This window comes from Euprymna scolopes, chromosome 18 (genome assembly GCF_053919585.1).
Source record: "Euprymna scolopes isolate OS-2025 chromosome 18, ASM5391958v1, whole genome shotgun sequence".
Lineage (NCBI taxonomy): Eukaryota > Metazoa > Mollusca > Cephalopoda > Sepiida > Sepiolidae > Euprymna > Euprymna scolopes.
The window spans coordinates 87,877,209-87,904,405 of NC_136499.1; the positions used below are offsets into that span (position 1 = coordinate 87,877,209).

The window sequence follows — 27,197 nt, forward strand, 5'->3', positions numbered from 1 at the left end:
TTATTAAACAATGTTCCATCAATGTATCCAGTTGCAATGATATTGTGGTTTACTTAATTGCAAGTTCACAACGTCATCACTGCTGGATACTAGCATGAATCCATTTCTGCTATTTTAAAAAAATGTGTTACCAAAGTTAGTAGGAACCAGAGGAAAATATAGATGGCAATGGAAAAGCGTTTTTACATGCAGGAGAATGCATGTCCATACAACACTTGCATGATCCAATTTAATGCATAATATACTACAATCCTAATTTAGAATTACATTTTTTTAAACATGTTTGAATTAAGAAAAAAACAAAACAAAAAAAAAACACCCTAATGGCTCACCTGTTTTCATTGGTTGGGTCATATCTTGGGGTGGGATCTGAATCTTTTCCATTGACATCAAAACTTGCATCGGGATCCTGAAGACAAAATTTAAACATTATTTAGTTACTTTATGATTTCAGATTTATACATGTGTTAGGCAGCACGTAACTAAAAATACAAAAACAGTCTGAGAACACCAGCAACTTTTTTTTGACTGTCAATTTACCCCTTTTGTCAATTTACCCCCTTTTGTCAATTTACACCTTTTGTCAATTTACCCCTTTTACTTGTTCTTATTGATCTGTTGCTTGAAATGCAGGATATATAGAGCAACAAATCCATTAACTTCTTTCTTGCTAATGTCAACAAAATGTAGGTACGCTTGTCTGACTGACCATGGTTGGTCACTTTTGTTACAAATGCCCCTCCATTGGGAATGATGAAGGAGGATTACGCAACAAAAAGAAAAAAAAAATGGAAAATAAATTTTGGTCCTTAGGTATGCAGTATCTTGAACAAGAGGGGAGGAGAATACCTTTCTCAGACCAATGAAATAAACTAGGCACAAAACACAGTGAGAGAGAACGGAGGCAAACACTGTCTTAAATTTTAAATCAACTTTATTACAAAAAAAAAAGCTAAGGAAGAAGTGGGGAAGAGAAAACGAAACGAAATCAAACAACAAAAGAAAAACAAATGATGAGCCTTACGCGAATGTCTAAAAATACTGATGGAAAATACATCAATGAAAAACAACAAAAATGGCAAAATAAAGGAATCGCTGATACTTCGCATGAAAGATATATATATATCTGATTGGTTCAGAGACTCATATCCACAACTGGAATGTTGATTTATAAGTTCATAAGTCGTCCTTTTTGTTCAGATTATTCTGTTCAAATCCTTAGTCCATTGTAAATCCGTTTCCTGTTTAGTTTTAAATCAATGAGTGTCCACACCCATCCAGGCTTATGCCCATTATCAACGATAACCCTAAACAAGGTCTCACCGTCTGCTTGCCATAACTGTTTTCAGAAGTGTCTTCTATAAAAAAAAAAAATGTCCTTTGTTTCCCTTCTTCCTCCTCTCTTTCTTTTCTCCATTTCCATCCATATTTCGCTTACCTCTCCTTTTCCCTTCTTTGTTCATTTTTTGGCACTAAGAAACCCAGAACCAAAAGGGGTCAAAGTGTGCCTCAGCCAAATGACCTTGTCAAATCGCTGACTCGTCCTAAAAGGGTGGTGGAGGGGGTATTAATATCCAGTGACCATTTTATTCAACTCTTTCCTCCTCTATCTTTTCCTACACTCTCTCTCCTTCTGCTTCAGTGACAATAAAAAAAAAAAGAAAAAAAAAGGTAGACATATTCTCCATCAGCCAAAATAAGTTAAATTTAGTTTTCTCTTTAAAACACATAATCTATTTTTAGGATTATGTGACACTATGCTTGTGATGACCAGGCAGAGTCAGCCAGTGCACTTGCAGACATCGAACAAATCCTCCAGAATCAACATGGATTTACATGCATATGGATTTATTTAAAGACAAACATAAAAGGAGAACCTGATACACGTGAAGATGGTACTTGATATCCAAACCATAATTGCACGAAAACGAATATGCTACTATCTGTTACTTTATTAGTTCAGGTTTGAAAATTTTATGAATAAAAAAACTTTCTTCTTCACAATATATTTCGATAACTTAATTCTTATATTGGTTGTAATAAACTGAAATCTTAAATTTGTGATAAAACAATCCGTGGAAATATACAGAATGTTGCAGCAAAATCCAACGCTTGATAAAAAGAAAACAAAATAGTTAATAAAAGCAAAAGCTGTATATGCAGACACTTGACAGCTTCTTTAGCAACAGTGAGAGTTACATGCTTTTATTTTTCAATGTAACCGATGCCAGCAGAGATGGGTGAAAAATGAGTCACACACTTTGGCGACCATGTCCTTATCTATAGCATGATGATAGAAAGTCAACAGTGATGTGGGCATGCTTGCTGGTTCTTGTCTCAATCACACCCCAGAAGCAATAGTCAGAAAGGTTACAATTGGGTGAGGAAGATAACCACAGGTCTGGTAATCTATGGTGAAGAACATTGTTAAGCATTCACACCTGGGTCATCTTTATTTTTTACACAGGAACAGATGCTGGAACATGTAGAAGCATCAGACTACATTCTCATCCAGCCAAAGCTTCAACAAATTCTTCAGCACCTCCTGATAGATCTCAGGACTAACTCCTAAACCCTTTGAAAGAAGAATGCAAGCATGACATTCATACCCCACTCCTCAGTCTGCAGATGACGGTAAGGAGGGAAAATTTATATGCTTCACTACGGAAACATCCTCAATTACTTTACAGATCCACCTGTTAATCTGCATTTTGCTCATTTGGCCCGAGTTGAAATTATTTTCAGAGAAAAACCTCAGCATCTCATCGGCTCCTATGCATAAACTCATTCAGCAAAGTTGCCACCTTCACCTTCCTTGACTCCTTGGAGGCATTCATGAGGAGTATGTGGTAAAAGGAATAACTAATGTCCTTTTTGATCATTCAGCAAATTTTTAATTAGTGACAGCTCATGTCAAATGCAATTTTGATGTAGTTCTGTTTCTGGATTTTGCTGCAACAAATAGGACAGTGTGCGTGTGTGTGTATGTGTGTTGGCAAAGTAGTGGTGGATTAATATAGCCATAAGATTTCTATGACAATTAAAAATGAAAAATTTTATATAAAAATGTGAACTTACATAATTTCTTTGCAGATCAGGATGATCCTTTTCAATCCCATCATCCAAAATAGAGATCACGATTCCTTTCCCAGTGAATCCTTGTTTCCATGCAGAAATAATATTCATATCAAAACCTCCATACCCTCCACCATGCTGGAAAAAATAAAATTAGTAAATTCAAATCTAAAATCTATCGAGTTAGATTTTATTCACCTATCTACAGATTTCAAAACCAATAAGAAACTACCATTGAATTTCTGAGATAAGATTAATATTACTTTTAAGTTTCATACAGTTGGCCTACAACAAGAAGGTCACCGAGTCAGATTTATCTGCTGATTTCACAGTGGTTGTTCTATGCTAAGTAGATAAATCAGACACCTTGAAGAGAAATGCTGTTACATGACAACATGGCGACTGTAGACATTTCTGTATGAAATGATTTCATTTTTTTATCAAATTAGCAATTGATTGCTATTTTATAAAGGATTTTTTGGTTCATATTGTTTTCTGGTAGTGATTTGAAGGCAGAACATAAACATCATAAAATAATCGATTAAAAATTCCATTTAAACTTGTTTCTTTGTGTATTTAAATATAAAAAAAAGTTCATTTTTGTAACAAAAATTCTTTATGCATGTAATAAAATTTTAAAATAGTCCATAAAAACAAAACAAAACATTGAATTAAAGTTATATTTGTTTTATTTAAAAGAAAATATTTAGCTGATAATCATTTTTACTATTGGAAGAATGAAAATATTCGTTTTATAAAGATATAAATTAAAATTTTCAATAAATAAAAAGACATTCATCTTATTTATTTGAAGAATATTTAACAATGGCAATTATTTTTAAAATGAAAGGCAATTTTTACTTAACATTATCAAATGTTATATAAATGTATTATTTCCAAAGAAATATGATTAACAGTAATTTATGCATGAAATTCACATGATGTCTCATTAGTTACTGATAATCTTGTCAGCAAATGTTTCCATAGCACACATAACATGAAGGAAAAATAAGCTTTTTATTAAGCAATAGTCTCTTGTTCCACAATCAGATATGATGAGAATCAATTTCTTATTTTGTTATTGGAATCCTTTACTAATTTTTTTCTTTAGTGAAATTAAATTTCAATTTGTTATAACTCATTTATTTTCAAAGGTTATTTTAATAAAATTTCTATTATATAAAAGAAAATTTGTCTGTGTGCATAGATGTGTGGGAGTTCATTCCCTATGGACTCGGAAATGATTGAACAGATTTTTTGAAATTTCACACGAAGATGCTTGATGTGTCTGAATTGAAAATCAATAATCGAAAACATCTGATTAAAGGTGGAAGTTTGATCAAAGTTAACATTTTTATATAATTTAAGATAACAAGAGCATTTGAAAAGTTTTATTAATGCACACGCAGAAAGGCCAAGATTATAAAATCAGCTGTAGAGTCCTTCATAAGACAGAAGTGCATTCAAAATGAATGTTTCTTTTAGAGCACAATAGAACCATGATATTTGACTTTTGTACATTGAACTTTAATTCAAGCGATTATGTAAAAATAATATAAAATCAACAGTTGATTCTTTGATAAAACAGAGGTGTGACTGAAATGAATGTTTCTGTTTAGAGCACAATTGAACCATGATATTTGACTTTTGTATTTTCAACTTAAAATGAAGCCATTATTTACAGATAATTTTATAAAATTAAAAGTATATTCTCTACAGTGCAATTTAGATAACATTGTATTGTGGACTAAGTCACTGTTGGGAGGCATGTATGTGTGTGCGGGGACCCTAATCAGAGCAGGCAATGAATCGATTTGATTAAGAACTGTGCAATTTCACTGATTTCGATAATAAAAAAAAAATGGAAAGGGTGGAACATTTGTTGATCCTCATTCAATCCCAGACAATGTCGGGTCTCCCTACTAGTTTGGATATAAGCAAAACTTAATCTTTTTACTTTATAATTGTGCAAGTCTTCCAGTGACAAGCAAGTTATTTTCAATGCTAGTATTTTTCCAATTCAATGTACACAATATTGCATATAAAAATAGCCCGAGCTTAAAGAAAAAAGGACAATTGTTAGTATGGTGAGTATACGACAGGCGTGCAATAAGTAATGCCTTTGACCCATTTTCAAGCTGTCTGATCTAGCTGAAATTTTGCATGTGCAATGATTTATATCTCTACGGGTTATGTGGCAAATTACAGCTCTGAATTAATAGTGGTTTCTGTTTTACAGGTGTTTGGACTGAGTCAGGTGTGAAATGGAGCCTGTTGAATGTCAAGCAGTGATCCGGTTTTTGTATTTGAAAGGACGCACACCACAGGAGACTTTTGATGAAATGAAAGAAACTTATAGTGATAATGCCCCATCATATGACCTTGTAAAATGCTGGTATCGTGAATTCAAACATGGCCAGAAGTCTGTGGAAACAGCTCCCAGACCTGGTCCCCCCCCCCTTCTGCCATTGATTTTGGAAGATCGGCGCATTACTATTCGCCAAATAACCCAAGATGTCAAGATTAGTACAGGGTCTTTGGAAACTATCATTCATGACCATTTGCATATGTATAGGGTGTCTGCCAAATGGATTCTGAGGTTGCTCACACCATTCCAGAAGCGAGAATGCGTCAAGTGCTCGAGGATGAATTTGGAGATGTGCCAAGAAGATGAGTCAAAGTTTTTCAAAAGACTGATTACACAGGATGAAACCTGGGTCCATCACTATGATCCAGAGAGCAAAGCCCAGTCAATACAGTGGAAGCACTTGGGTGCACCACCTCCAAAGAAGGCAAGAATGCAGCCCTCCGCTGGCAAGGTAATGCTTACAGTCTTCTGGGACCAGGACGGAGTAGTGATGACAGATTTCCTGGCAAAGGGTACCACAATTACAGGAGCCTATTATGCTTCACTTTTGAGGAAATTAAATGAAGCTATCAAAATCAAGAGGCGGGGCAAGATCAGCAAAGGTACTCTTCTCCTGCAGGACAACGCTCCGGTCCACAACCCGCATGTCGCCAGATCAGAAGCACGGGCGTGTGGTTATGAAATCCTCCCATATCCTCCATACTCTCCTGACCTTGCACCCTCTGACTTTCACCTCTTCCCAGCCATGAAGTTGTTTTTGAAAGGAAAGCGTTTCCCAGATGATGCAGCCTTGATTTCTGAAGTCACATCGTGGTTGGAGGACCAACCTGGGGTGTTCTACAAAAACAGTCTCCAGAGCTGCATCAAACGATGGGAGAAATGCATAACTGGGTGGTTTCTATGTAGAGAAAGACTAATAACTGTGCCAAGTTTCGTTTCTCTACTACTATGGGAAGTGGGTCAGGGGCATTACTTATTGCACACCCCTCGTAGTGCTTTAAGTTGTCTTTCACAAAAAAATACCAAGCTGAAAAATTCACTGAAATTTTTGCCTTATTATCAAATTGGGTTTGATTTTACATAGTTTGAATCCGATACAAATGATTTACTATTAAAAGAAAAATCTAGCTTCATCTCTACTGTGCTATGAATCATTACGAACGTTCAATGCATTAGCTGTTCAAATGAATTTCATATAAACAAGTTGTGCTTCAATATCATTTTGGTGACTTTCTTTTTAAAGTAATCAGATTTGAACCAATGTTTAGATTGGCTTAATCTATTATGATGAATTTTAATTTACTACAAAACGATATTACATTTATATATTTTTACTTGTTTGAAGGCTGTATTTTTAGTTATAGACTGTGAACTTGGCTTCTGAGCCAACAGTACACAAGACAAATTTTCTAATTTTAAAAAAAGCTTTGATCGGTCATAATTTTGTGGCTAAATGTGCTACCGAAATCAATTGGATTTTGGTTCAAGATCAATACTTTAAGAATGGGAAATCTAAAATTAACTCAACTTACTCCAAAAGATCAAAGAAAATAAAAGTGTAACTTATATTTCATAATTCCATAATTTTGGTTGCCTGTGTTTTGAATTTCAACAATTTGCTAATAAGATTATTTTGTCAACAAAACTATAACCAAATAATTACAGCAAATCTTAATAACTTTATCCACATGATAAGTTGCTTGTCTCAAGAGTTGAATGCGAGAAATTAGATTCTAACTTATGATATTTTTTATCAGAAATTGTTTACATGAAGATTTATGACTCTTAAATGGACAGATATTTCATATGTTGAGAAAGTGAGATGAAAAATAAACAATTTTAACTATTTTCATGATCTCATTTCCACATGTTCTCTCCAGTTCTTCGCCATTTTCTCTTTTACAAAATCACTTAACTTTTTAATGTTATTCACACTTTTCTCACTTCTACCCACACGTGTTTTTCTGAACATTCTATGTAATGTTCTTGAATGCTTCTAAAAGATATTCACATTGAAACTAACAATTATATCACACAAGATCTCTAGCTATGGTATAGCTGGAAATGTCTTCTCAATTATTAAACCATTTCTTTCTGACAGGTTCATAAGAGTAGTAGTTGACGGGCAAAAATTAGAAGCTCACAGTATTAATGCTGGAGTACCCCAGGGGTCCATCCTGGCCCAACTCTTTTTCTGATTTACATTAATGATCTTCCAAATCACATCCTTACATCATTTGTAGACATTTATGCTGATGACACTACCATCTATGGTAGCACATCTAAGTCAGTAAACGACCAAGTTCTCTCCGATTCCCTTTCCTCTAATCTTGAGCACGTGGTACAATGGGGAAAGGAGTGGCTGGTTACTTTTAATGCATCTTAAACCAAACTTCTCTCTTTACATCATCAACGTTCTGATCCCCATCTGGCATCAGTTGAAATGAATGGCTCTCGTCTTGAGGAGGCCTCAAGTTTTGACAAGCTTCTGGGCTTGACCTTTACTCCTGATCTTAAATGGAACAGGTACATCAAATCTGTTGCCAAGGCCACTGGAAAAATGGTGGGATCCTTCTATCGATCCAGTAGATATGTCACTGCTGATGCAATTCTCTATCTATATAAGAGCCAGGTACGTCTATGGATGGATTACTGTTGCTACATCTGGGCAGGAGCTGCTAGAAAGGACTTGTCCTGCCTTGATAGAGTTCAAAATAGACTTCCTAGCCTTGTAGGAGATATCCTTTTCCCTTCCCTGCAACCTCTATCTCACAGAAGAGATGTTGCGAGTTTGTCTCTACTGTATCATTATTTTCATGGAAAGTGTTTGACTTAGCTTCAGTCTATGGTCCCCCCCCTCGCCAAACTTTCACAAGAAACACTCGTCTAGCTGAAAATACTATCAATAATTCCCCCCCACTCGTCATCTGTGCCTAAACTTAAATGTAGATACCATGAACAAAGCTTCTTTCTTAGAAATGCACGCCTGTGGAATTGTCTTCCATTTTTCTGCTTTCCAGCTGACTACAATATAGTTGTCTTCAAGTCTAACAAACAAGTTTTTTGGTGAGCCGTTCCATATAAGTTAACAAATTCACCGAATTTCCATTACTAACGATTACTATATTGTTCAATTTCTACTGTACACTCTTTAACCCTTATCCTCGAGTGGCCGCTTGGCCTTGATAAGTGGTGATGCCTATGTAAAAAAAAAACCCCCAAAAAAACCCACAACCCGAAATACTCAATCTTCAATAAACAATGCAAAAAAGACAGATGTTATTAAAGACCATCAGTTGTCAGTTGACTACTCTTATAACTCATGTTTCACAGCCGTAGAGGTAAATCAGTCTGACAATCACTTAGTCGACATGCCATTTGATCACCATTGTACTAGGTGCCTTAAATAAGTTTCCAGACTTTTTCCTATGGGCACTTATATTGATAGTACACACATGAGACGACACTTTAGTCTCCTTTGAAATAATCTCCTCCATCTTCTGTGACCCAACCACCTATGATGGTCGAAAATTGCCCCAGGAAAGGGTGTATGAAAGCTGAATTAGAACTTTTATTTATGTGAACGATCCCGGGGTACCAGCAGATGGCCTTGCTGGTTAAAAACGGTTTGATTGCCGATGCAAAATACATGAAGAAAACAACAATTTTGGGAACATTGATGATGATATTGCTTTGTGAAAAGGATTGTTACATTTTATCAATCAATGTTTTGTCTTTGAAGTGACCTTTAAGGTCAAGCCTGAGATTTGGCCTGTATGGGAAAGTGAATAATGGAAAAATTTGAGGTTCTGTCGGAAGAATCACCTAAGTAAGCTGATGTGGCCAATTATCGAATCAGAGTATGATGTAAGAAACAGGGATTGGTTGCCAAACCTCACCCACCCCTTTCTTTAAAAGGAGCCACAGAGCAGTTTTAGTTGGACCCCCCCCCCGTTCCCTGACCATCTGGTAAAGAAATAAGAGAAATTGGTTGTTGAAAAAAGTCGTTTGAGTATACTATTTAGTAGACTGCTGGTGAAGAAATGATATTGCATTTTTATTTTACTTTTCTCCTGTTTATATTTGTACAAAAATAACATTTTCTTTGTAATCAGAATATATTTTAATAATTAATCCATACAAACAAAATCCAAGCTTGCGTTAGAGTTGGTTATTCCTCACTTACAGAACTTGTGATTAACTTGCAGATGAGTTATACCAACTCAAGTAATCTCTTTCAGCGAACAGCAAGTACAAGGACAGAAGAGCCAAACTAATTTGGCCTTCAGTGCATATCTTCCCTAGAGTGATATATGTTAGGTTTCTTTTGTTTATTTTTTTGTCCTTCACCTGCAAACCACTATTGAGACAAGAACTACATAAATCTCAGGCCAACCCTGTCATCACAGAAACGTCTGAGACTGTTATTGGACTTCTGTGGGTGTTTGAATCAGAACCACCTATAACTACACTTATGTACCGATGGACACTACAGTCTTCCTTGTGTTATATCTTTGACTGGAAGAGGCTGGATCTTTGCCGTGTTATACTGCAATGCACTTGTACCATTCCAACAACTTCTGGAAGGCCTCAAGATCTGGGCGATAGGAAGGCTGAGGAACTGGCTTGATGCTCATCTTGATCAAATAGTTTGTAACAAGGATGGAGTTGTAGACTGGTGCATTGTCCTGGTGGAAATGCCACTGACCAGATTTTAAGTGCTGCCCTTTTTCGAAAGAATCTACTCCTGAACTTCCTTAAAACCTCAGTATTCTTTGCTATCCGTCTGTCCCATGGGAATCCAGTACATGTAGATCATGCCTGTGCTGTCAAAAAAAGGATCATCATAAGTTTTGGGTGAATTTATTTTGTTTGGCCTTTTAGGGTCTGGGAGAGCCAGCATGCTTCCACTGGGAGCTAACCCGACGGTCATAGCAATAGATCCAGCTTCATTGCAGGTAAACAGAGCATCAAGAACTGCGGGATCTGAATTGATCAGCTCAACCATCTCCCTGCTGTCATGACATCTTACTTTCTGATCTTCTGAGCACCCTTGAGACAAACTTTGTGCAAATCTTCAGCATCTTCAGGTCATTGCAAATAGTTGTGTATACAGTTCCTACACCAACATCAAACTGTGCACTTATTGTCTCTATTGACACACGACAGTCCTTATCCATGAGATTCTTTATTTGGCCAATCAACCCTGGCGTTCTGACTTCCTCATATCTCTCATCATCCTTCACAGACTCCCTGCTTTCCTTAAATCTCTTATGCCACTCAGAAACTGATGCTTAATTCATGCAAGATGGTCCAAAAGCAGTCTGAAGCATTCCATACATTTCTGCGGCATAAGTTTAAAACAGAATTTTGTTGCTTATCATTCTTCTAAAGTATCCTCACATCCAAATTTTTGAAATTCACAAGGGGGCGATACAGCCACTTTCACTTCCAGTTTGTATCATTCATTCTCTTTTCGCTGCGCCTTGAAACAATGCAGATATGACGACAAACCCACTCTTGTGGAGGAAGGAGCTGCCTTTTACTGTGGTTGGCGATTTCATCCTCTATTGTTAAGTAGGAGAGTAAAGAAAAGTCGCATGGTCTCCTTTTGCCATGAAATGAAGACACAAAATCTGCCGATATTAATATTAAAACCAAAGTAAATTTATTTACACATAATTACAAATTAAAGACTGTAAAAGTTTATTACTAGAGATGCATGAATGATGTTGCGTTTTGGCCTCAAGGGTCCTTGAGAGGTTGAACATCAGTTTGGCCATCACCGAAACCAGAGTGTGTTTACCATCACATCTGCATTGTTTCAAGGTCCAGCGAAAAGAGAATGAATGATACAAACCAGAAGTGAAGGTGGTTGTATCGCCCCCTCATGACCAAGAATAATATTAACAGAGTTAAAGGGCGATAATCATGTCTGCTTTAAGATCATCCGTTTGTGTTTGTGTGTTCGCTTGTGTGGAGAACTCGATTCCCATAACCATTAAAAACATTACATTAAAATTAGAATATAAAAGAATGTTCTTTTTTGAGAGCTTCTGTAATGTTTTAAGTTGTGTGGTGTTCCATTTGGAGCATTTATGGAACTTTCCATTTACCAAAACTATACAAAGAATGCTGATAGCATCAACTAGTTAGTCAGCTAGTGAGTTGGTTTGAATTATTACACTGCTCCAGGTTGTCAGATGCTGACTAGATTAACTCCGGCCAATATTTCCTGGGATCCAAATCCGGTAAAAAGGAATCTTATAAAATGAATTACAAGCAAAAAATTCCAAGAAAAACTAGACATTTGGCAAATTATGAAGATTTTCTTCTCTCTGACCAAAGGAATATTGTTATTAATTCTCAAAAACACGGTCTTTTTTTCTAAACGTAAACTAGACTGAATTAAAAACTTGCTTATCTTCCTTAGACCATTTGTAAATATTTTTGTTTCTTTGTTTTTATGTACAATATTTTTTATTTATTTTTCTTTAAACTCTAAGTTTTATTTTTTTTAATATATGTTACAAGTTTAATACTTCCAAACTCAAAAACAGGTAATACTCTATCTGAAGTTTTAAGAAGAGTTCTGCCTTTATAGCCCTTTTAGGAGTACATTTAGAGATTTGGTACCACCTTCATTGTCTTCCCCAGAAAATTTTACATATGAATACACTAAGAACTTATCTAGATTCTTTATCCTTCATGCACATGCACCGACATATATATATTATGATTCAGCTATGCTAATGAATTGTAGACAATGAAACATGTGTTAGTGGATAATTATACTATAACAATACATAGACTGCTCCACATTCGGGGGTACCAAATTGGTCAAAGGGAAAATGATTCCCAACTAGCATTTAGGTAAAAATGCACTTTCATATAAATAATTGAGTTCATTCAAAAAGTATTGCAAAACAAAAACATATATATATATATATATATATATATATATATATATATATAAAATGGATTGAGAGATTCCAACAAGAGAAAGATGTATATTTAAATTTTATGTATTTTTTAAAATTACTTTATTATTTCATATTTTCAGTTTTAATTTTTTAATTAGTTAGATCGTTGTAATAATTTTTTTAAATCATTGAAATAGTTTTTAATGCACTTTGGACGTTCTGTGAAGCGTCCACTTCAGAAAGTATTCAAAATGCAAAATATTTAAATTATATTTAAAATGTATAAAAGAGTTTTTGTAGTCCATTTTCATGGCATGTTTCCAAGAGGTGGAAATATCTGTAAATGATTCTAAAAATCTTCATGGTCGTGTTCCATCCCTGCCTTTGTTTATTGGGGGAGTGCAACCCATGGTCATTGGGTGTTGCTGTCTTTTGCTTTTTCCTCCCTTTTCTTATGTTTCTCCTCTTCTTTCTTTATTTTTTCTTCTTACTCGAGTGTGGGGCATATTAGTACTTGGTCTAATAAGTGCGTCTGTGTGTGTGTGTGTGTGTATTTCCTTGTATTGGTTTGTAGAATGTGTGTTATGTCTTATAGTTTTAGTAAACCTTGTCTAGAATTCGTTTATTTGATAGGAATGTTTTCATTCAATTTTGATTTTTAGATTTTGATTTCTTTCTATTGTGATTTTTGTTTTAGTCTTAGTCAGTTGAAGTATTCATAATATGTTTATATAGAGGGATATTTATGGATGGACATAAGGAATTTTTTAGTGTTCTCATTTGTCTTCCTACATGGGCAGGAACAGACACAGTATCGGTTTTCAGTGTGGGGAAGATCCTGCTCCCCAAAAAGGGGACACTCTGGATAGGCATAAGAATAAGAATTGTCTCAGTCACGAAGGATTTCTCCTCCATTGATTGAGGATAGGAGGTGGGAGTGCAGTATCGGAACAGATACTACACTGTGATTCTAGGTATTTCTTAGTGTTGTTGGTCTTGTAGGAAAGTAAGGTTAGTATTTTCAATGTGTTACATTAGAGAGGAGGGGATGGAATTTTGTACCCTTGTGTATGTGTGTGTGTGTGTCGGTTCTGATTTATGTGTGTGTAATGAAAATATGAAATAATAAAATAAGTTTAAAAAGAACATAACAATTGTTGGTGACCCCACTCTTATATATATATATATATATAAGAGAGAGAGAGATTACTCCTAGGTCTACTTCAATCTAGCATGATAGTATCTATTGTTTATAGACTATTAAAAAATATTCATTGATAAAAAATTGAATTACAACCCATACATATGCTAAACATATGAGCAGTCTTGCCATAAAACAATGTGGTAAAACCAAATAACCAACCGATCGACTGACTATTGTAAAGTCATATTCTTTTTGGTAAAACTGAAATTTTATTTTAAAAAAGGATAAAAAATATAAGAAAATTGCCTGTAAAACAATAACTCGCTGCAGCAAACATCATGTCTCAATGTGCATCCATAAAACAAAGTAACTTGCACAGCTGTAGTGAACATTAAAAATCTCAATGTGTATTTTTGAACTTAACGTCAACAACAATAAATTAAAATGCTAATTATGGGTCAATAAATTTAAGGATATCATCCATCATAATTTTTTAAGCTTTCACAACTACAGCTGTTATGAATGAATTTGATTTATAAAATAAAAACAGGTTTAAATTTATTTATGTTTTAGAAGTATCTATTCATGATGGATTAGAAGACACAAAAGTGTTGGTTAGATTCTTCAAAGAAGTCACTTTAAAAATTTTATTCCAGCTTTGGATTATTAGAGGTACAAAAAATGAAAAAGGAAAAAAACAAAAAACAAAGTTAAGACAAGAGAAGATAAACAAAGTTAAGACAAGGGAAGATAAACAAAGTTAAGACAAGGGAAGATAAACAAAGTTAAGACAAGGGAAGATAAACAAAGTTAAGACAAGGGAAGATAAACAAAGTTAAGACAAGGGAAGATAAACAAAGTTAAGACAAGGGAAGATAAACAAAGTTAAGACAAGGGAAGATAAACAAAGTTAAGACAAGAAAAAAAAGTGATAACCGAGAAGAAAAAAGAAACAAAATAAATTAACACCCCTTCAACCATTTTTACAAAAACTATAAAATTGAAATTTCTTTCTAATTATAAAATTCATGACATTACATTACAGCATAATAGTTTGCATTTCAAGACATTATGAAAGAAGCTTTATAAAAATGGATCATTTATGACAAATGAAATTTTCTCCATACCACCAGCTTTGTAATATATAAACAAGAAGTCATGTTATATGCGATGTGAATTTAGAAAAATGAATAATCATAGAAATTGGTTTTTCAAAAAAAAAAAAAAAAAAAAAAAAAAAATAAGAGAAACAGTTGGATCATTCAAACTTCTGTTCTCATCTTTCAAGTTTCAGCAGAATGTAACTTCTGACCTTCTTCAGGCGTATCTTGTCAAACTCTGGAATGCATACAGAATTTTGAAGTACACCCTTTATTTAATCGATGGGGTTAGCTGCTCTCATTCTGTCAGCCATAACATTTGTATTTTATTCTTAGTTATTATTACCTATTGTCAGGACTGAACTTCCAACTCTCAGCAGACGGTCAATTAGAACTCGTTATTAATCAACACCTTTGAATAATGTTGTTGTGTTCTGGTGATATATTACACACATACGTGTACTAGATAGAAGAATATTCATATATATAATATATAATATAATATATAAATATATGCCAAACAAAACAGCTTTGCACCATCTTTATGTCCCCTTAAAGGAACAGGATTAAAATATAATGATCCTAAAACTTTATGTCGAAAATCTTTATTTAAATTCTGATTAGAATCCATTACACGAATGGATAAAATTTAAAGGATCTTAAACTGAAATTCAGAGAATCATGCTTAATTGATGTCTCAATGATGGATCAAATATATTTGAATTTTCCAATGGGAAATCATGCCTATATCACCCCCATCCCCTTAAGTCTCTTTAAAATGCTATAAAGAAATTTGGGGAATATTTATAGATACCTAATATTTATTGTTAAAATTTCACAAAAATTAAGCTATCTGGATTTTTATGAAGACCTTGCATCCTCTTATTAACTCCTTTGCATAACCTGTATTTTGTCCCTTTACATCTAGCCGTTATGTTAAAAAAGAAAAAAGATCAGTTAGCCACACTGATCAGCTGTGATGCAGCGAAACAGTACTGTATGTGGATGACTTATATAGTCATCCACATACAGTACTGTTTCGCTGCATCACAGCTCATTGAAGTCTTTGAAGTTTTTAACATTTAAAACTATACAAAAAAATATTTTTCATCATTCGTTAGAAAACCATCCAGTCAGTAAGTCATTTAATCACCTGCAATCACTGCATCAACTCGCTCTCGGATTTACTATAATACCAATAATTTATTTTTCAAGGGATCATCAGTTGTTTACAATGAAACACTGTTTCGGGGATTTAAAAACAAAACAGTATATTACATCATGGCTCCCCAGCAGTGTTGATCAAACACCACCACCCTTAATCTTAGGAAGAAGACATGTTACAAACATTTGATCCAATTTCCTATTCTTAATTGCAGTTACTAACCTTTTCACACTATAAAAATGAATTTCTTACCTGTGTGATTCATCAATTTCCACATTTAAAACGGATATATTTTTTAATTTATCAGTCTTATATTTATAAGATTACAGATTAATCCATTTAACTACTTATCACCCCCACTATGATTAGTATTTAGTATATTTACATTCTTATTTATTTAAAATTAGATATATAAAGGTTTAAAATATGTTTACATATATACATTTTTTTTATTTTTTTATTTTTTATATTATATATAAATTTATTATATGTAATTATAAATACATTTTATACATTGCTAATATAGTTTTGGATTTCCTTTATTAATATAGTCTGGTTTATCTTAAACAATTCAAAAGCATCAGGATAACGAACAAATGTTTTATTTAACTGTTTAAATATTTTATTTTTATTCCCATCTTGTTTTATCATTCTTACTACTAAGTTAGAAATATATATATATATATATATATATATATATATATATATATATATATATATAACACACACACTACAAAACATGAAGAGGATGTTATAGCTTGCTGGAAACATAAAGCATAGTGTGAAAGGAGTTGTGTTTGAATAGTAATACAGAGAAAAAAAGAGAAACTGTTTGAACAAAATTTTCATGTTTATATCATAAATAAGGGATGATAACCAACGTAAACATGAAAGCCCTGTCTGAATAGTTGTACACACTTCTTTTTTCTCCCTTGACAAAAAAGATTTATCCTGAAAATTTGCGAAATTCACAACACTTACCATCTTGTGTGATACATGTTGGTAAATAAATATTTTATAATTGAAAATTATTGCAATTCCTTCAATATTGTTATTATATTTTTACTTCATTGGTTCGTGACCACAATGCAATGTCTCCACCAATAACAACATTGTTATAGCCTACGCACAATGCTTCAAGCAGATTATAAAAACTTCATGTTCAAATAGTAAGCAATATTTCTGTTGAATTTTAAATTGGTATTTCATTTTGTGTTGGCAATAGGCATTTTCTTCAATATTGTCATAATTATTTTACTTCATTGTTTTGTATCCATGGTATTGTCAAACATAACTTTCTCACTATATTTGTATTCTTTTAGCTTAGAAAAGGTATAGTACAGTTTCAGTGGCATCCTCTTAAACGGTAAAGTTTAGAAAAAAAAAAAATCAATGTACTTGCATTACTCACCCTGTTGCCTAGAATACATATTTACAATAAGTTAAATAATTTAGGATTTTACTATCATTGATGTGCATTGATTCTTTTAGAAATGTATTACTTAATGATTAAAAATTTGATGTAGAGAAATTTTTTTGTATCATTTTTTTTATCTAAAATATTTTAGAAGTGTTTCTTGGGAGCAGGTGTAAGTTTGGGTGAGTGCAACCCCCCCCCTTGTCGTAAAGTTTACAACAAATAATGTGTTCATGCTAATCATCATGTTATTGAGAATATATATGTCAATAACTATAATGATCCGTTCATAATTTTAGAAAATTACAATTATATATATATATATATATATATATATATATATATATATATATATATATACTAGCAAGCCTAGTTGTAAAATATGCATAAATATTATATTTTAATCAATGCAGAATTCATATTTACTAGAGAAAACAGAAATAGCCTTAATAGTATTAAACGTAACGTTAAATTCCTTTAAAAACATGAAGTAAAAAAATGGAAAGAAACTGACACATGTGCATGCGGGCATTTTTTTTTTTTTTTTTTTTTTTAACTTTTCACTTCTTGTAAGTAAAAAAAAAAATACTTGAGGTGAGATTGAAACCAAATCCTAAAGACAGTGTGTCAAATATGATAACAATCAGGCCTGCTCGACACGATCTTTAAAAAGTGTTTTCAAACCTACTTATTCTTAACATAAGTAATCTGTCATGTGAATGATTCCTGCGCATTCGTAAAACAGTTGACAAACAGACAAAAATCCGATGACCTTCACATACTAATTTTTTCGATTTTGACCCCTTAGCAGCCATTTTTCTAAATGAAAACTGATTAAAAAGTTTTCTACATGTCTGAATACCCTGTATTTCAAGTATATAGATCAAAAATTCGTTGAGCATATAGGTTGAGAAGTGCCCTTATACGCACACATTCTCACTTTTATAGATATAATTATATACATACACACATACTAACCTTTATAAATCTATATACACACACATACCTCATTTTAATGAGATTTAAAATCTTAGTAAAGGACACAAACTCCGATTCTTAAATCTTGAGAAAATTTTAATCATTTCAAATCCATAATCAGGCAGAGAGTATTGAACTGCATAAATTGATTCTTTTAACCATAATTTGACTGTGAAATTATAGAGGTTGCGGCAAGCCATATCCAGTCTTAAAGATATCCTTAACAAATGCTTCAATATAATTTGCTAATTATATGATAACAAAACAATCAACCTCTTGTCCCACAACCATGTTGGGTGGCAAAATTTTGTTTGCAAGCATGTGGCAAAGCTCTCCAAATTATAGACATAATCTAACTGAATTTAAGTCATGGGAATTCTATTTTCTGTATGAAATTAAAAAACGTCTTTAGAATTCATTGCTGTAAGAAATGTGTCAAAGTATTTATTTAAAAGATATAGATAACCACTTTTTAGAAAGTTGAAAACTGAACTTGGTTAGATGCAAGAATGAGATGCATCTGTTGCGTGTAGTGATGTTCTGATTCTAGTATGATGGAACAGAGAGGCCATGTCATCAATCTCAAGGCTGATTTTGAGTGCGTACCTCACAACTCAAACATAGCACCCCTCCCTTTTTTTTCGCTAGGGATACCTTTAAAGATAGAGTCTAAGTACGGAGAACAAAAACCATCATAAAACCCGAAGGAGGCCATCAGGAAGGAGGTCAAATCCATTCTCTGGTTTGTAAGAACATCATCAGTAACGGAGTGTCATGCCTTAAGAAATGCACAGTGCGAAATGAAGATTATCTCAGACATATTCTTTAGAATTACGAAAAAGAGTCCAAGAACTTTTCTTCTCTTTTGATATTTCCAACAACGTTTCATTTAATTCTTGCAGAAAATTAAGAAATGAGTTCTATTTATAATCCTGAAAGGAATGAAAGGAAAAACTGATGGAAATCACCAACACTGTAATTCACACCAACAATTCTTAGCTTTGATGTTTTCTCTCAGCCATTAAACACACAACCCTCCTCCCCAATTCGTCCTTCTTAAAGTAGTTATTCTCCTCATATGTAAATTAATGCCACATAATGAAAAAAATACAAGTTCTTTATTTATTATTTGTGTAATATCTGCATCGAACATGCCAAACAGATGCACTGCTTTTTTGCGTAGTTTTTTCTATCACACTACCAAAAGTTGAGGTGCATTTATTTCTGGTCACCCTTATAATCAGGAACTGAACTATAGTTCTTGGCAGGCTGTGTAAAGTAAGATCTCATCAGTTAGGAGGTACGAATCTGCATATCCTTTTCATATTCTTTAAAGTTTTTCTAATTGTGTGGTTACTTTTGTATAGTTATTGTTTTTGTAATAGTTTCAAATCTTTAAAATTTTCTTAAATGCATATATTAACTGTGTTTGTATATAACATTATTAATAGATGTGTTATTATTATTAATAGATGTGTTATTATTATTAATAGATGTGTTTAGTCTAACAGATTTTTTACTAGAGATGCTGATATGATTTGGTATCACACAACATACAAGATATTTAACATTCATTTTTCAAAGAGGTTTTATAGTCCACCTAAAAGAATACTTGTTCTAGAATGAGTAAAATTAAATTCTTGAAGAAATTTATGTCACCTTATGAAGATTAAAATCAAGATATAATGATATTAAATCTTACGTCTAGAATCCTAATTTTGATCAAAATCCATGACAAGATTTTGAGTTGCGAAAATGTCTCAAATTTAAGATTTAAAATATTTAAATTCAGGAAATCTTGTTTAATTGATGTCAAATGGGTTAAATTTAATGCAAGTTGACTTTTCAAATCAGAAGTTGTTCCCATATTATACCCCTAAAAATCCTTTAAAATCCTTCAAAGAAACTGAAAGTTGTGAAATAGTATTTATTAATTGATATCTAATGACTAGTGTCCAAATTTCTCAAAAATTTGAGGCATCTGATTATTGACATCTGTTTCTTCATAATTAAAAAAATAAATAAATTAAACTAAATATAGGCTATATTATCGACGCTTAAGCCTAGCAATTCTATTTCAAAATTCATGATTGATTAGGAGTAAATTTTGTACATATAACTATAAGCATATACACATACTTAACTTTATATAAATAGAGAATGAAACCCACAAATTGAAACAATTAACACTTACCAGATACCACTGTTTTTTATATAATGGATCATTAAATAGTTCTTCTCCCGTGTCTCGCTTTAGACGTTTTTTTGCAAACTGTTGTTCAAACCATATAACCTGAAAAGTTAAGACAAAAAAGATATAAAATTTTAAATTAAATTTGATTAAATTATGAGATGCTTTAAATAAGTTTCCAAATTTTTTCATAAGGGCACTTTTATTGATATTACACACATGAAACTCTAGTCCTTTTCATAGTAATCACCTCCGGCTGCAATGCACTTGTACTGTTCTAACAACTTCTGGAAGGCCACATTGAAGTCCTCTTGTGTGAGCGTGTCAATGACCCTAATCACAGTCTCTTTCATCTCCTCAATTGTCTCATAACAACAGCCTCTAAGGTTTTCCTTGAGTTTAGGGAATGACTATAAGTCACAGGGAGATAAACTGTCTTGATGCACATCTTGGTCAAATAGTCTGTGACAAGAATGGAGCACCATCAGAACAAACTTTGTGCAAATTTTCTGCATTTTCAGTTCCCACACTGACATCAAACTGTGCACTTATTGTCCGTATAGACACACGGCAGTCCTTATCTATGAAATTCTTTATTTGGCCAATCAATTCTGGTTTTCTGACTTCCTTACTCCTTTCACACCTCTCACCATCCCTCACCTGCCACACCTTTGCTTCTCACTCAGAAGATGACTGATTCTGATGCAGACTCTTTTTGGGTCTTGCAATGATGTTAATCGAAGTCAGGTTCTTCAATGCATGCTACGTCTGAAGAAGGTTATACAAGATAGTCAACAACTCCCTTGTAGATATTTTTTCCAGGTGGTTTAGATGTAATTAACTAAAAAAGTAGACCCATGTCAGATTCTAAAAAATTACAAACTTTTGTTTTTAGAATTGACTCAGTTTTCTCTGCAAATTTAACATAAAACGATCTTGTTAATTTAAAAATCTCATATCTAAATTTCAACTAAAATGTTTTTTTCTTTTACAAAGGAATTACCACATATCAAGGCTTGGAGCCACTCGGGGATAAGGGTTAATGAGTGTAGAGGAGTCAATGGAACAATATCGTAGTAATCGTTATTAGTGTAAATTTTGTAAATTGGATTACTTGAGTGGACAGCTCATCAAGAACTTGTTTACGTTGGACTTGAAGACAACCATACTTTAATCAGCTGGAAAGCAACGAAACAGAAGTGAGTTCCACAGGTGTGCAGTTCTAAAGAAGCTGTTCGTTTTCTATTAACTTATATAGAAAACTGATCTGCCCTCTAAAATTTTAAGTTTATAATAAAATCATGTGGATGGTTTATTTTTTTTTAATTTGTCATTGTGTACACAACTTTAAGTAAATATTTATACATTACAACTTATGCATTTTTGAAGAGAATTTAATAGGAAAATAAAAACCAACTTTACATTTTCCCAATTTCTTCATTTTCTGAGCCAAATGTTTTATGGACTATAAAAAGAAATGTCAGGTATAAAAATTCAAGAGAAACTAAAAAAAAAAACCTTCTTTTTCTGTATGTTGAATCCTTTCATATGTATATTGTAATGCTCAGTTAAGTTTGAACCTATTGTTTATTAAAAGAGAAAACAGCAAAAACTATTATATCAATTTAAATAAAATAACTGTATTTCGAAATATTTGAGATGAAAATTGATAATTTGTATTATTTGGATTACTTTTCTCATTTTAGAAGCTATTTTCATAACATTTCAGCTAATGTAACTTGCAACATTCTTCACACCAACATGAACCAATGACACAGCAGATAATGTGCTAAATAATAATCAGTTTTGGAGGTTGCTAGTCTTTTTTTCTTAATTTCATTATGATGTAAAAATAGTTTTTACACTTAAATTATTGAACATGTTTACTGAATAATAGCAAAAAAAAAAAAAAAATAATAATAATAAATGGAAACAACTGAGGATGCTTAAAATCGTTTTTTGTAATTATAAAAACAAACTTAGTCCAGGCCCTGCAGTTGAACTGAATTTTCCAGAGATCTGTTACATAAAAAACCTATCAACATCACAGTATGTACAACTGAATTTCTGTGGTGTCTTAACTATCTTTCAACTTTAACGTGTTGAATAATATTTTTGACAGAATGCAAAAATTCAAAGTCACAGATTCCTTATGGTAATGTTTTCTAACACTCAAGTTGCATAAAACCTATCCAGTGGCAGGTGTTATTTCAAAGTATTACTTCCTCATAACTACTTGCCCTCTCTTCCCATTCTAAGCATTAAGAGACTAATTACATACAGCTGCTCATAAGAAAAATGAATCCATATCAAAATTTCTTTAATAAAGTCGTTTTCCCATTTCATTCAGACATAATAGCAAAATAATAGCTGGAACCTTCATATGCTAACCTGGTCGACGTTCTAGTTAGCTAATTAGCACTCATGCATGTTTCCAGAAATTATGCATTCATTTATTCTTCTTTCAATGTTTCTTATATTCATTTAAGAGAAAATGGCATCCTCTTTTACCCACAACTATTTATTTACTCTCATCGCCCAACTGATTCTTTTCTTAATATAAAGGGATTTCAGTTAAATTATCTAAATTCTAGGAATACAGGAATATCGAATTGAATGTCAAATATATGGATGTCGCACCTATTAATGTCTTCGCATTCCATTTATTCATAACATTTTTTCTTCTGAATTTCTTCCTGTGAAACAAAGAACATTCACTATTTATTCAAATTGATACACTAAATTCTGTTCTGGCAGCCTATTCTATATACATATTTTTTTTTCACATTCTAGAATTTAGGATTACATTAATGAACTGCTTGCAAAGTATGTCAATCGATTCACAATGGTGTCTTTGGTATTTTTTTAAAAATTCTTTTTTCGTTTCAGCATAAGTAACTTTACCACAACTTTAATATTTATAGTAAATTCTGTTCTTATATACAAAACAAAAATTGCTTCAGTCTACAAGTATCTTTTTTTCTTAAGAAAAATAAAAAAAATATTTATTTGGCAGTTCTGGCTATGTTATAAAAACAGTATTTTTTTATTGAAACTATTTAAAAACTATTTTCATATGAACAAAAAACACTGATTTTTAATATCATTTGAGAAAAATCGTTCAAACTAAATAAAAATTGCCACAGTCTAGAAGAATTTCTTATGCAGAAAAAAAAGTTTATTCAGAAATATTATTATTGGCTACGTTATTAAACCAATATTTTCATGAAAAACTACTTATAACGTATTTTCAAACAAATACGAAATCTCACTGTCCAAACAAAACAAAACATTGTTTTGTTCAAGAGAGAGTTCTCTTTCCGGACAATCCCACAGCAGATAACACAGATTTGTATTTGTTTTTAATTTCAGTGGCTAACACTTGATCTGTATATGAGACATTGTCTGGGATTGAATGATGATCAACAAATATTTCATACTACTATATTTTTATTGTCATCGAAATCCGTGAAATCACCCAGGAGGAAGCTTCACATGCCTTCATGCAGGAACTTAGTCCGAAATATGTTATTCTATATTGCACTCTAGAAAACCTGTTTCTTTTATAAAATTATTTTATGTAACTTCTTTCCAGTTAACGAAAAAAAAAAATAAAATAAAACTTGAAGAAATTTATGCGCAGGGTTTGAACCTACAGATCACATCATGCCCCCCTCCCCCAAATGTAAATTTTCAAATCTTATAAAATTCTTTACAGTTTAAAAAAATAGTATAAAATTCTTTGCAGTAAAAAAATAAGTCAGTATGTGCAGAGTTTGAACCTACAGACCACGCCATGTAAAAAATAAAACAAAACAAAAGAACACGCTATCAACTTCCCCACAGTAGAATTTTCATGGCCCTGTTTTTCTATCATTGTTGCTAAGCAACAACAAAGAAAAAGTGGCTTTACCGATGATAGATAAATTAAAATAACGGTTTTGATTATCAGCAATTATCGGGGGTATTCTGAGACAAAATTTAACTAAGATCACTCCCAGACCTATATCCTAAAGTTCTGCAAATGTTAAAGAAAATCTGTCCAGCCATTTCGGAGTCTATAAGGAACTCTCTCTCTCCCTCTCTCTCTCTCTCTCTCTCACAGACAAAGTTGCATTTATATGAATGTAGAGATATAGATATTCAAATATTTCAGTTAAGCTCTCCTTTACCTCTCAAACATTGAGTTAATAAAATTAATAAAGTTGATAAAGTTAATAAAGTTGGGAACATAATTTTTCTCTCTCCAACTGACCTATAAAATATATTTTAAATAATATATTTAAGTATAGATTTTTTGTGGTTTCTTGGGTTTACTGAATTCCTCTTGTCCGAGGAGTATCCAGCTTCATGCTGTTACTTGAGGTAACATCATTTAGAGAAAGCGCACCATTCCAGGTAAAAGCCAGTGTTGGCTAGACATACCGGAAAGATTTTATTGGGGCTGCAACTAGTATGTAAATTTGAATATTAAGTAAAGGTTTACTTGTAATAAAAAGTATCCTCATTCCAGGTTGTCCTGACAAACCTCCATACAGAGAGACCATTGACACTAGCGGATAGTGTCATCCTTCCTAGTCATTTCATCTTGCTTCATTTGATCTGCATAGATGATTACTCCATTCAAGCTCGATTGTCTGTATGCATGTGGTTGGAAATGACAAACAAAATTTATCTCAGATGTAAATAGCTCCTCTTGAAAAAAAGAAAAAAAATCAATTACATCTGCTACTACTACTAGTAATAGTATTTATAATACTAACGAGCGTGGAAGAGTATAGAATTGCTTACATTAGCAGCAGAGAATGAGATTTGTTTAAAAGTAATTTTACGGAAAAAAACTATTCTTTGATTGCCAGTTTTTCTGTGCAGTTAAGCCATAAGTAACCAAAAACTAAAAAGGTTAAATTTTAACTATTGTTTTTATAATGTCATTACAACCCATAATATAAATTTCCTTTTTTTTTTGTTGTCTTTATAATTTGTCATTACAACCTATGATATAAATTTCATTTTTTTTTGTTGTCTTCATAATTTGTCAGTACAACCTATGATATAAATTTCATTTTTTTTTTGTTTTCTTTATAATTTGTCATTACAACCTATGATATAAATTTCATTTTCTTTTTGTTGTCTTTATAATTTGTCATTACAACCTATGATATAAATTTTATTTTATTTTTGTTGTCTTTATAATTTGTCATTACAACCTATGATATAAATTTTATTTTATTTTTGTTGTCTTTATAATTTGTCATTACAACCTATGATATAAATTTCATTTTCTTTTTGTTGTCTTTATAATTTGTCATTACAACCTATGATATAAATTTCATTTTCTTTTTGTTGTCTTTATAATTAGTCATTACAACCTATGATATAAATTTTATTTTATTTTTGTTGTCTTTATAATTTGTCATTACAACCTATGATATAAATTTTATTTTATTTTTGTTGTCTTTATAATTTGTCATTACAACCTATGATATAAATTTCATTTTCTTTTTGTTGTCTTTATAATTTGTCATTACAACCTATGATATAAATTTTATTTTATTTTTGTTGTCTTTATAATTTGTCATTACAACCTATGATATAAATTTCATTTTCTTTTTGTTGTCTTTATAATTTGTCATTACAACCTATGATATAAATTTCATTTTCTTTTTGTTGTCTTTATAATTAGTCATTACAACCTATGATATAAATTTTATTTTCTTTTTGTTGTCTTTATAATTTGTCATTACAACCTATGATATAAATTTCATTTTCTTTTTGTTGTCTTTATAATTAGTCATTACAACCTATGATATAAATTTTATTTTCTTTTTGTTGTCTTTATAATTTGTCATTACAACCTATGATATAAATTTCATTTTCTTTTTGTTGTCTTTATAATTTGTCATTACAACCTATGATATAAATTTTATTTTATTTTTGTTGTCTTTATAATTTGTCATTACAACCTATGATATAAATTTTATTTTATTTTTGTTGTCTTTATAATTTGTCATTACAACCTATGATATAAATTTTATTTTCTTTTTGTTGTCTTTATAATTTGTCATTACAACCTATGATATAAATTTTATTTTCTTTTTGTTGTCTTTATAATTAGTCATTACAACCTATGATATAAATTTCATTTTCTTTTTAATGTATAATTTTTCAATCCTATACATGAGCCACATTCTAAATGGAACAATAATAAAAACTGACATTGTCAATAAAAATTCCTCTTTACCTGACTGAGAACAGATACTATACTTTGATCTCAGCATGAAAAACTAGAAATAAGAAATATAAGTGTCTTTAGAGATTTTCCTTATTTGTCAGGGAATTTTACAATATACACACTAAGAGTAATTATGGTATATGTGATCGATCATAAAATTAATGGTACTCGATGTGCTTTGTGTGCTACGGGTTAAAGAGAATAGGATAATTATGTTATCTTGCATAATATTCTGGGAATAGAATACAATTATTATAGAATTCCAATAATATTCTGGGAATAGAATACAATTATTATAGAATTCCAATAATATTCTGGGAATAGAATACAATTATTATAGAATTCCAATAATATTCTGGGAATAGAATACAATTATTATAGAATTCCAATAATATTCTGGGAATAGAATACAATTATTATAGAATTCCAATAATATTCTGGGAATAGAATACAATTATTATAGAATTCCAATAATATTCTGGGAATAGAATACAATTATTATAGAATTCCAATAATATTCTGGGAATAGAATACAATTATTATAGAATTCCAATAATATTCTGGGAATAGAATACAATTATTATAGAATTCCAATAATATT

The 27,197-nt window shown here is 31.8% G+C and overlaps 1 protein-coding gene across 1 annotated transcript in view; it reads right to left on the reverse strand.

Annotated features, from left to right (window-relative positions):
* Nucleotides 1-27,197, reverse strand: part of LOC145297685 (proprotein convertase subtilisin/kexin type 4-like) — a 318,708-nt gene that overhangs the window by 152,165 nt on the left and 139,346 nt on the right. The window contains exons 3-5 of the mRNA XM_080143882.1: nucleotides 20,365-20,463; nucleotides 3,079-3,213; nucleotides 333-409 (exon numbers count right to left, since the gene is read on the reverse strand). Of these exons, the coding sequence (XP_080000008.1) occupies nucleotides 333-409; nucleotides 3,079-3,213; nucleotides 20,365-20,463 (311 nt within the window). The remainder of the gene's footprint in view (nucleotides 1-332; nucleotides 410-3,078; nucleotides 3,214-20,364; nucleotides 20,464-27,197) is intronic.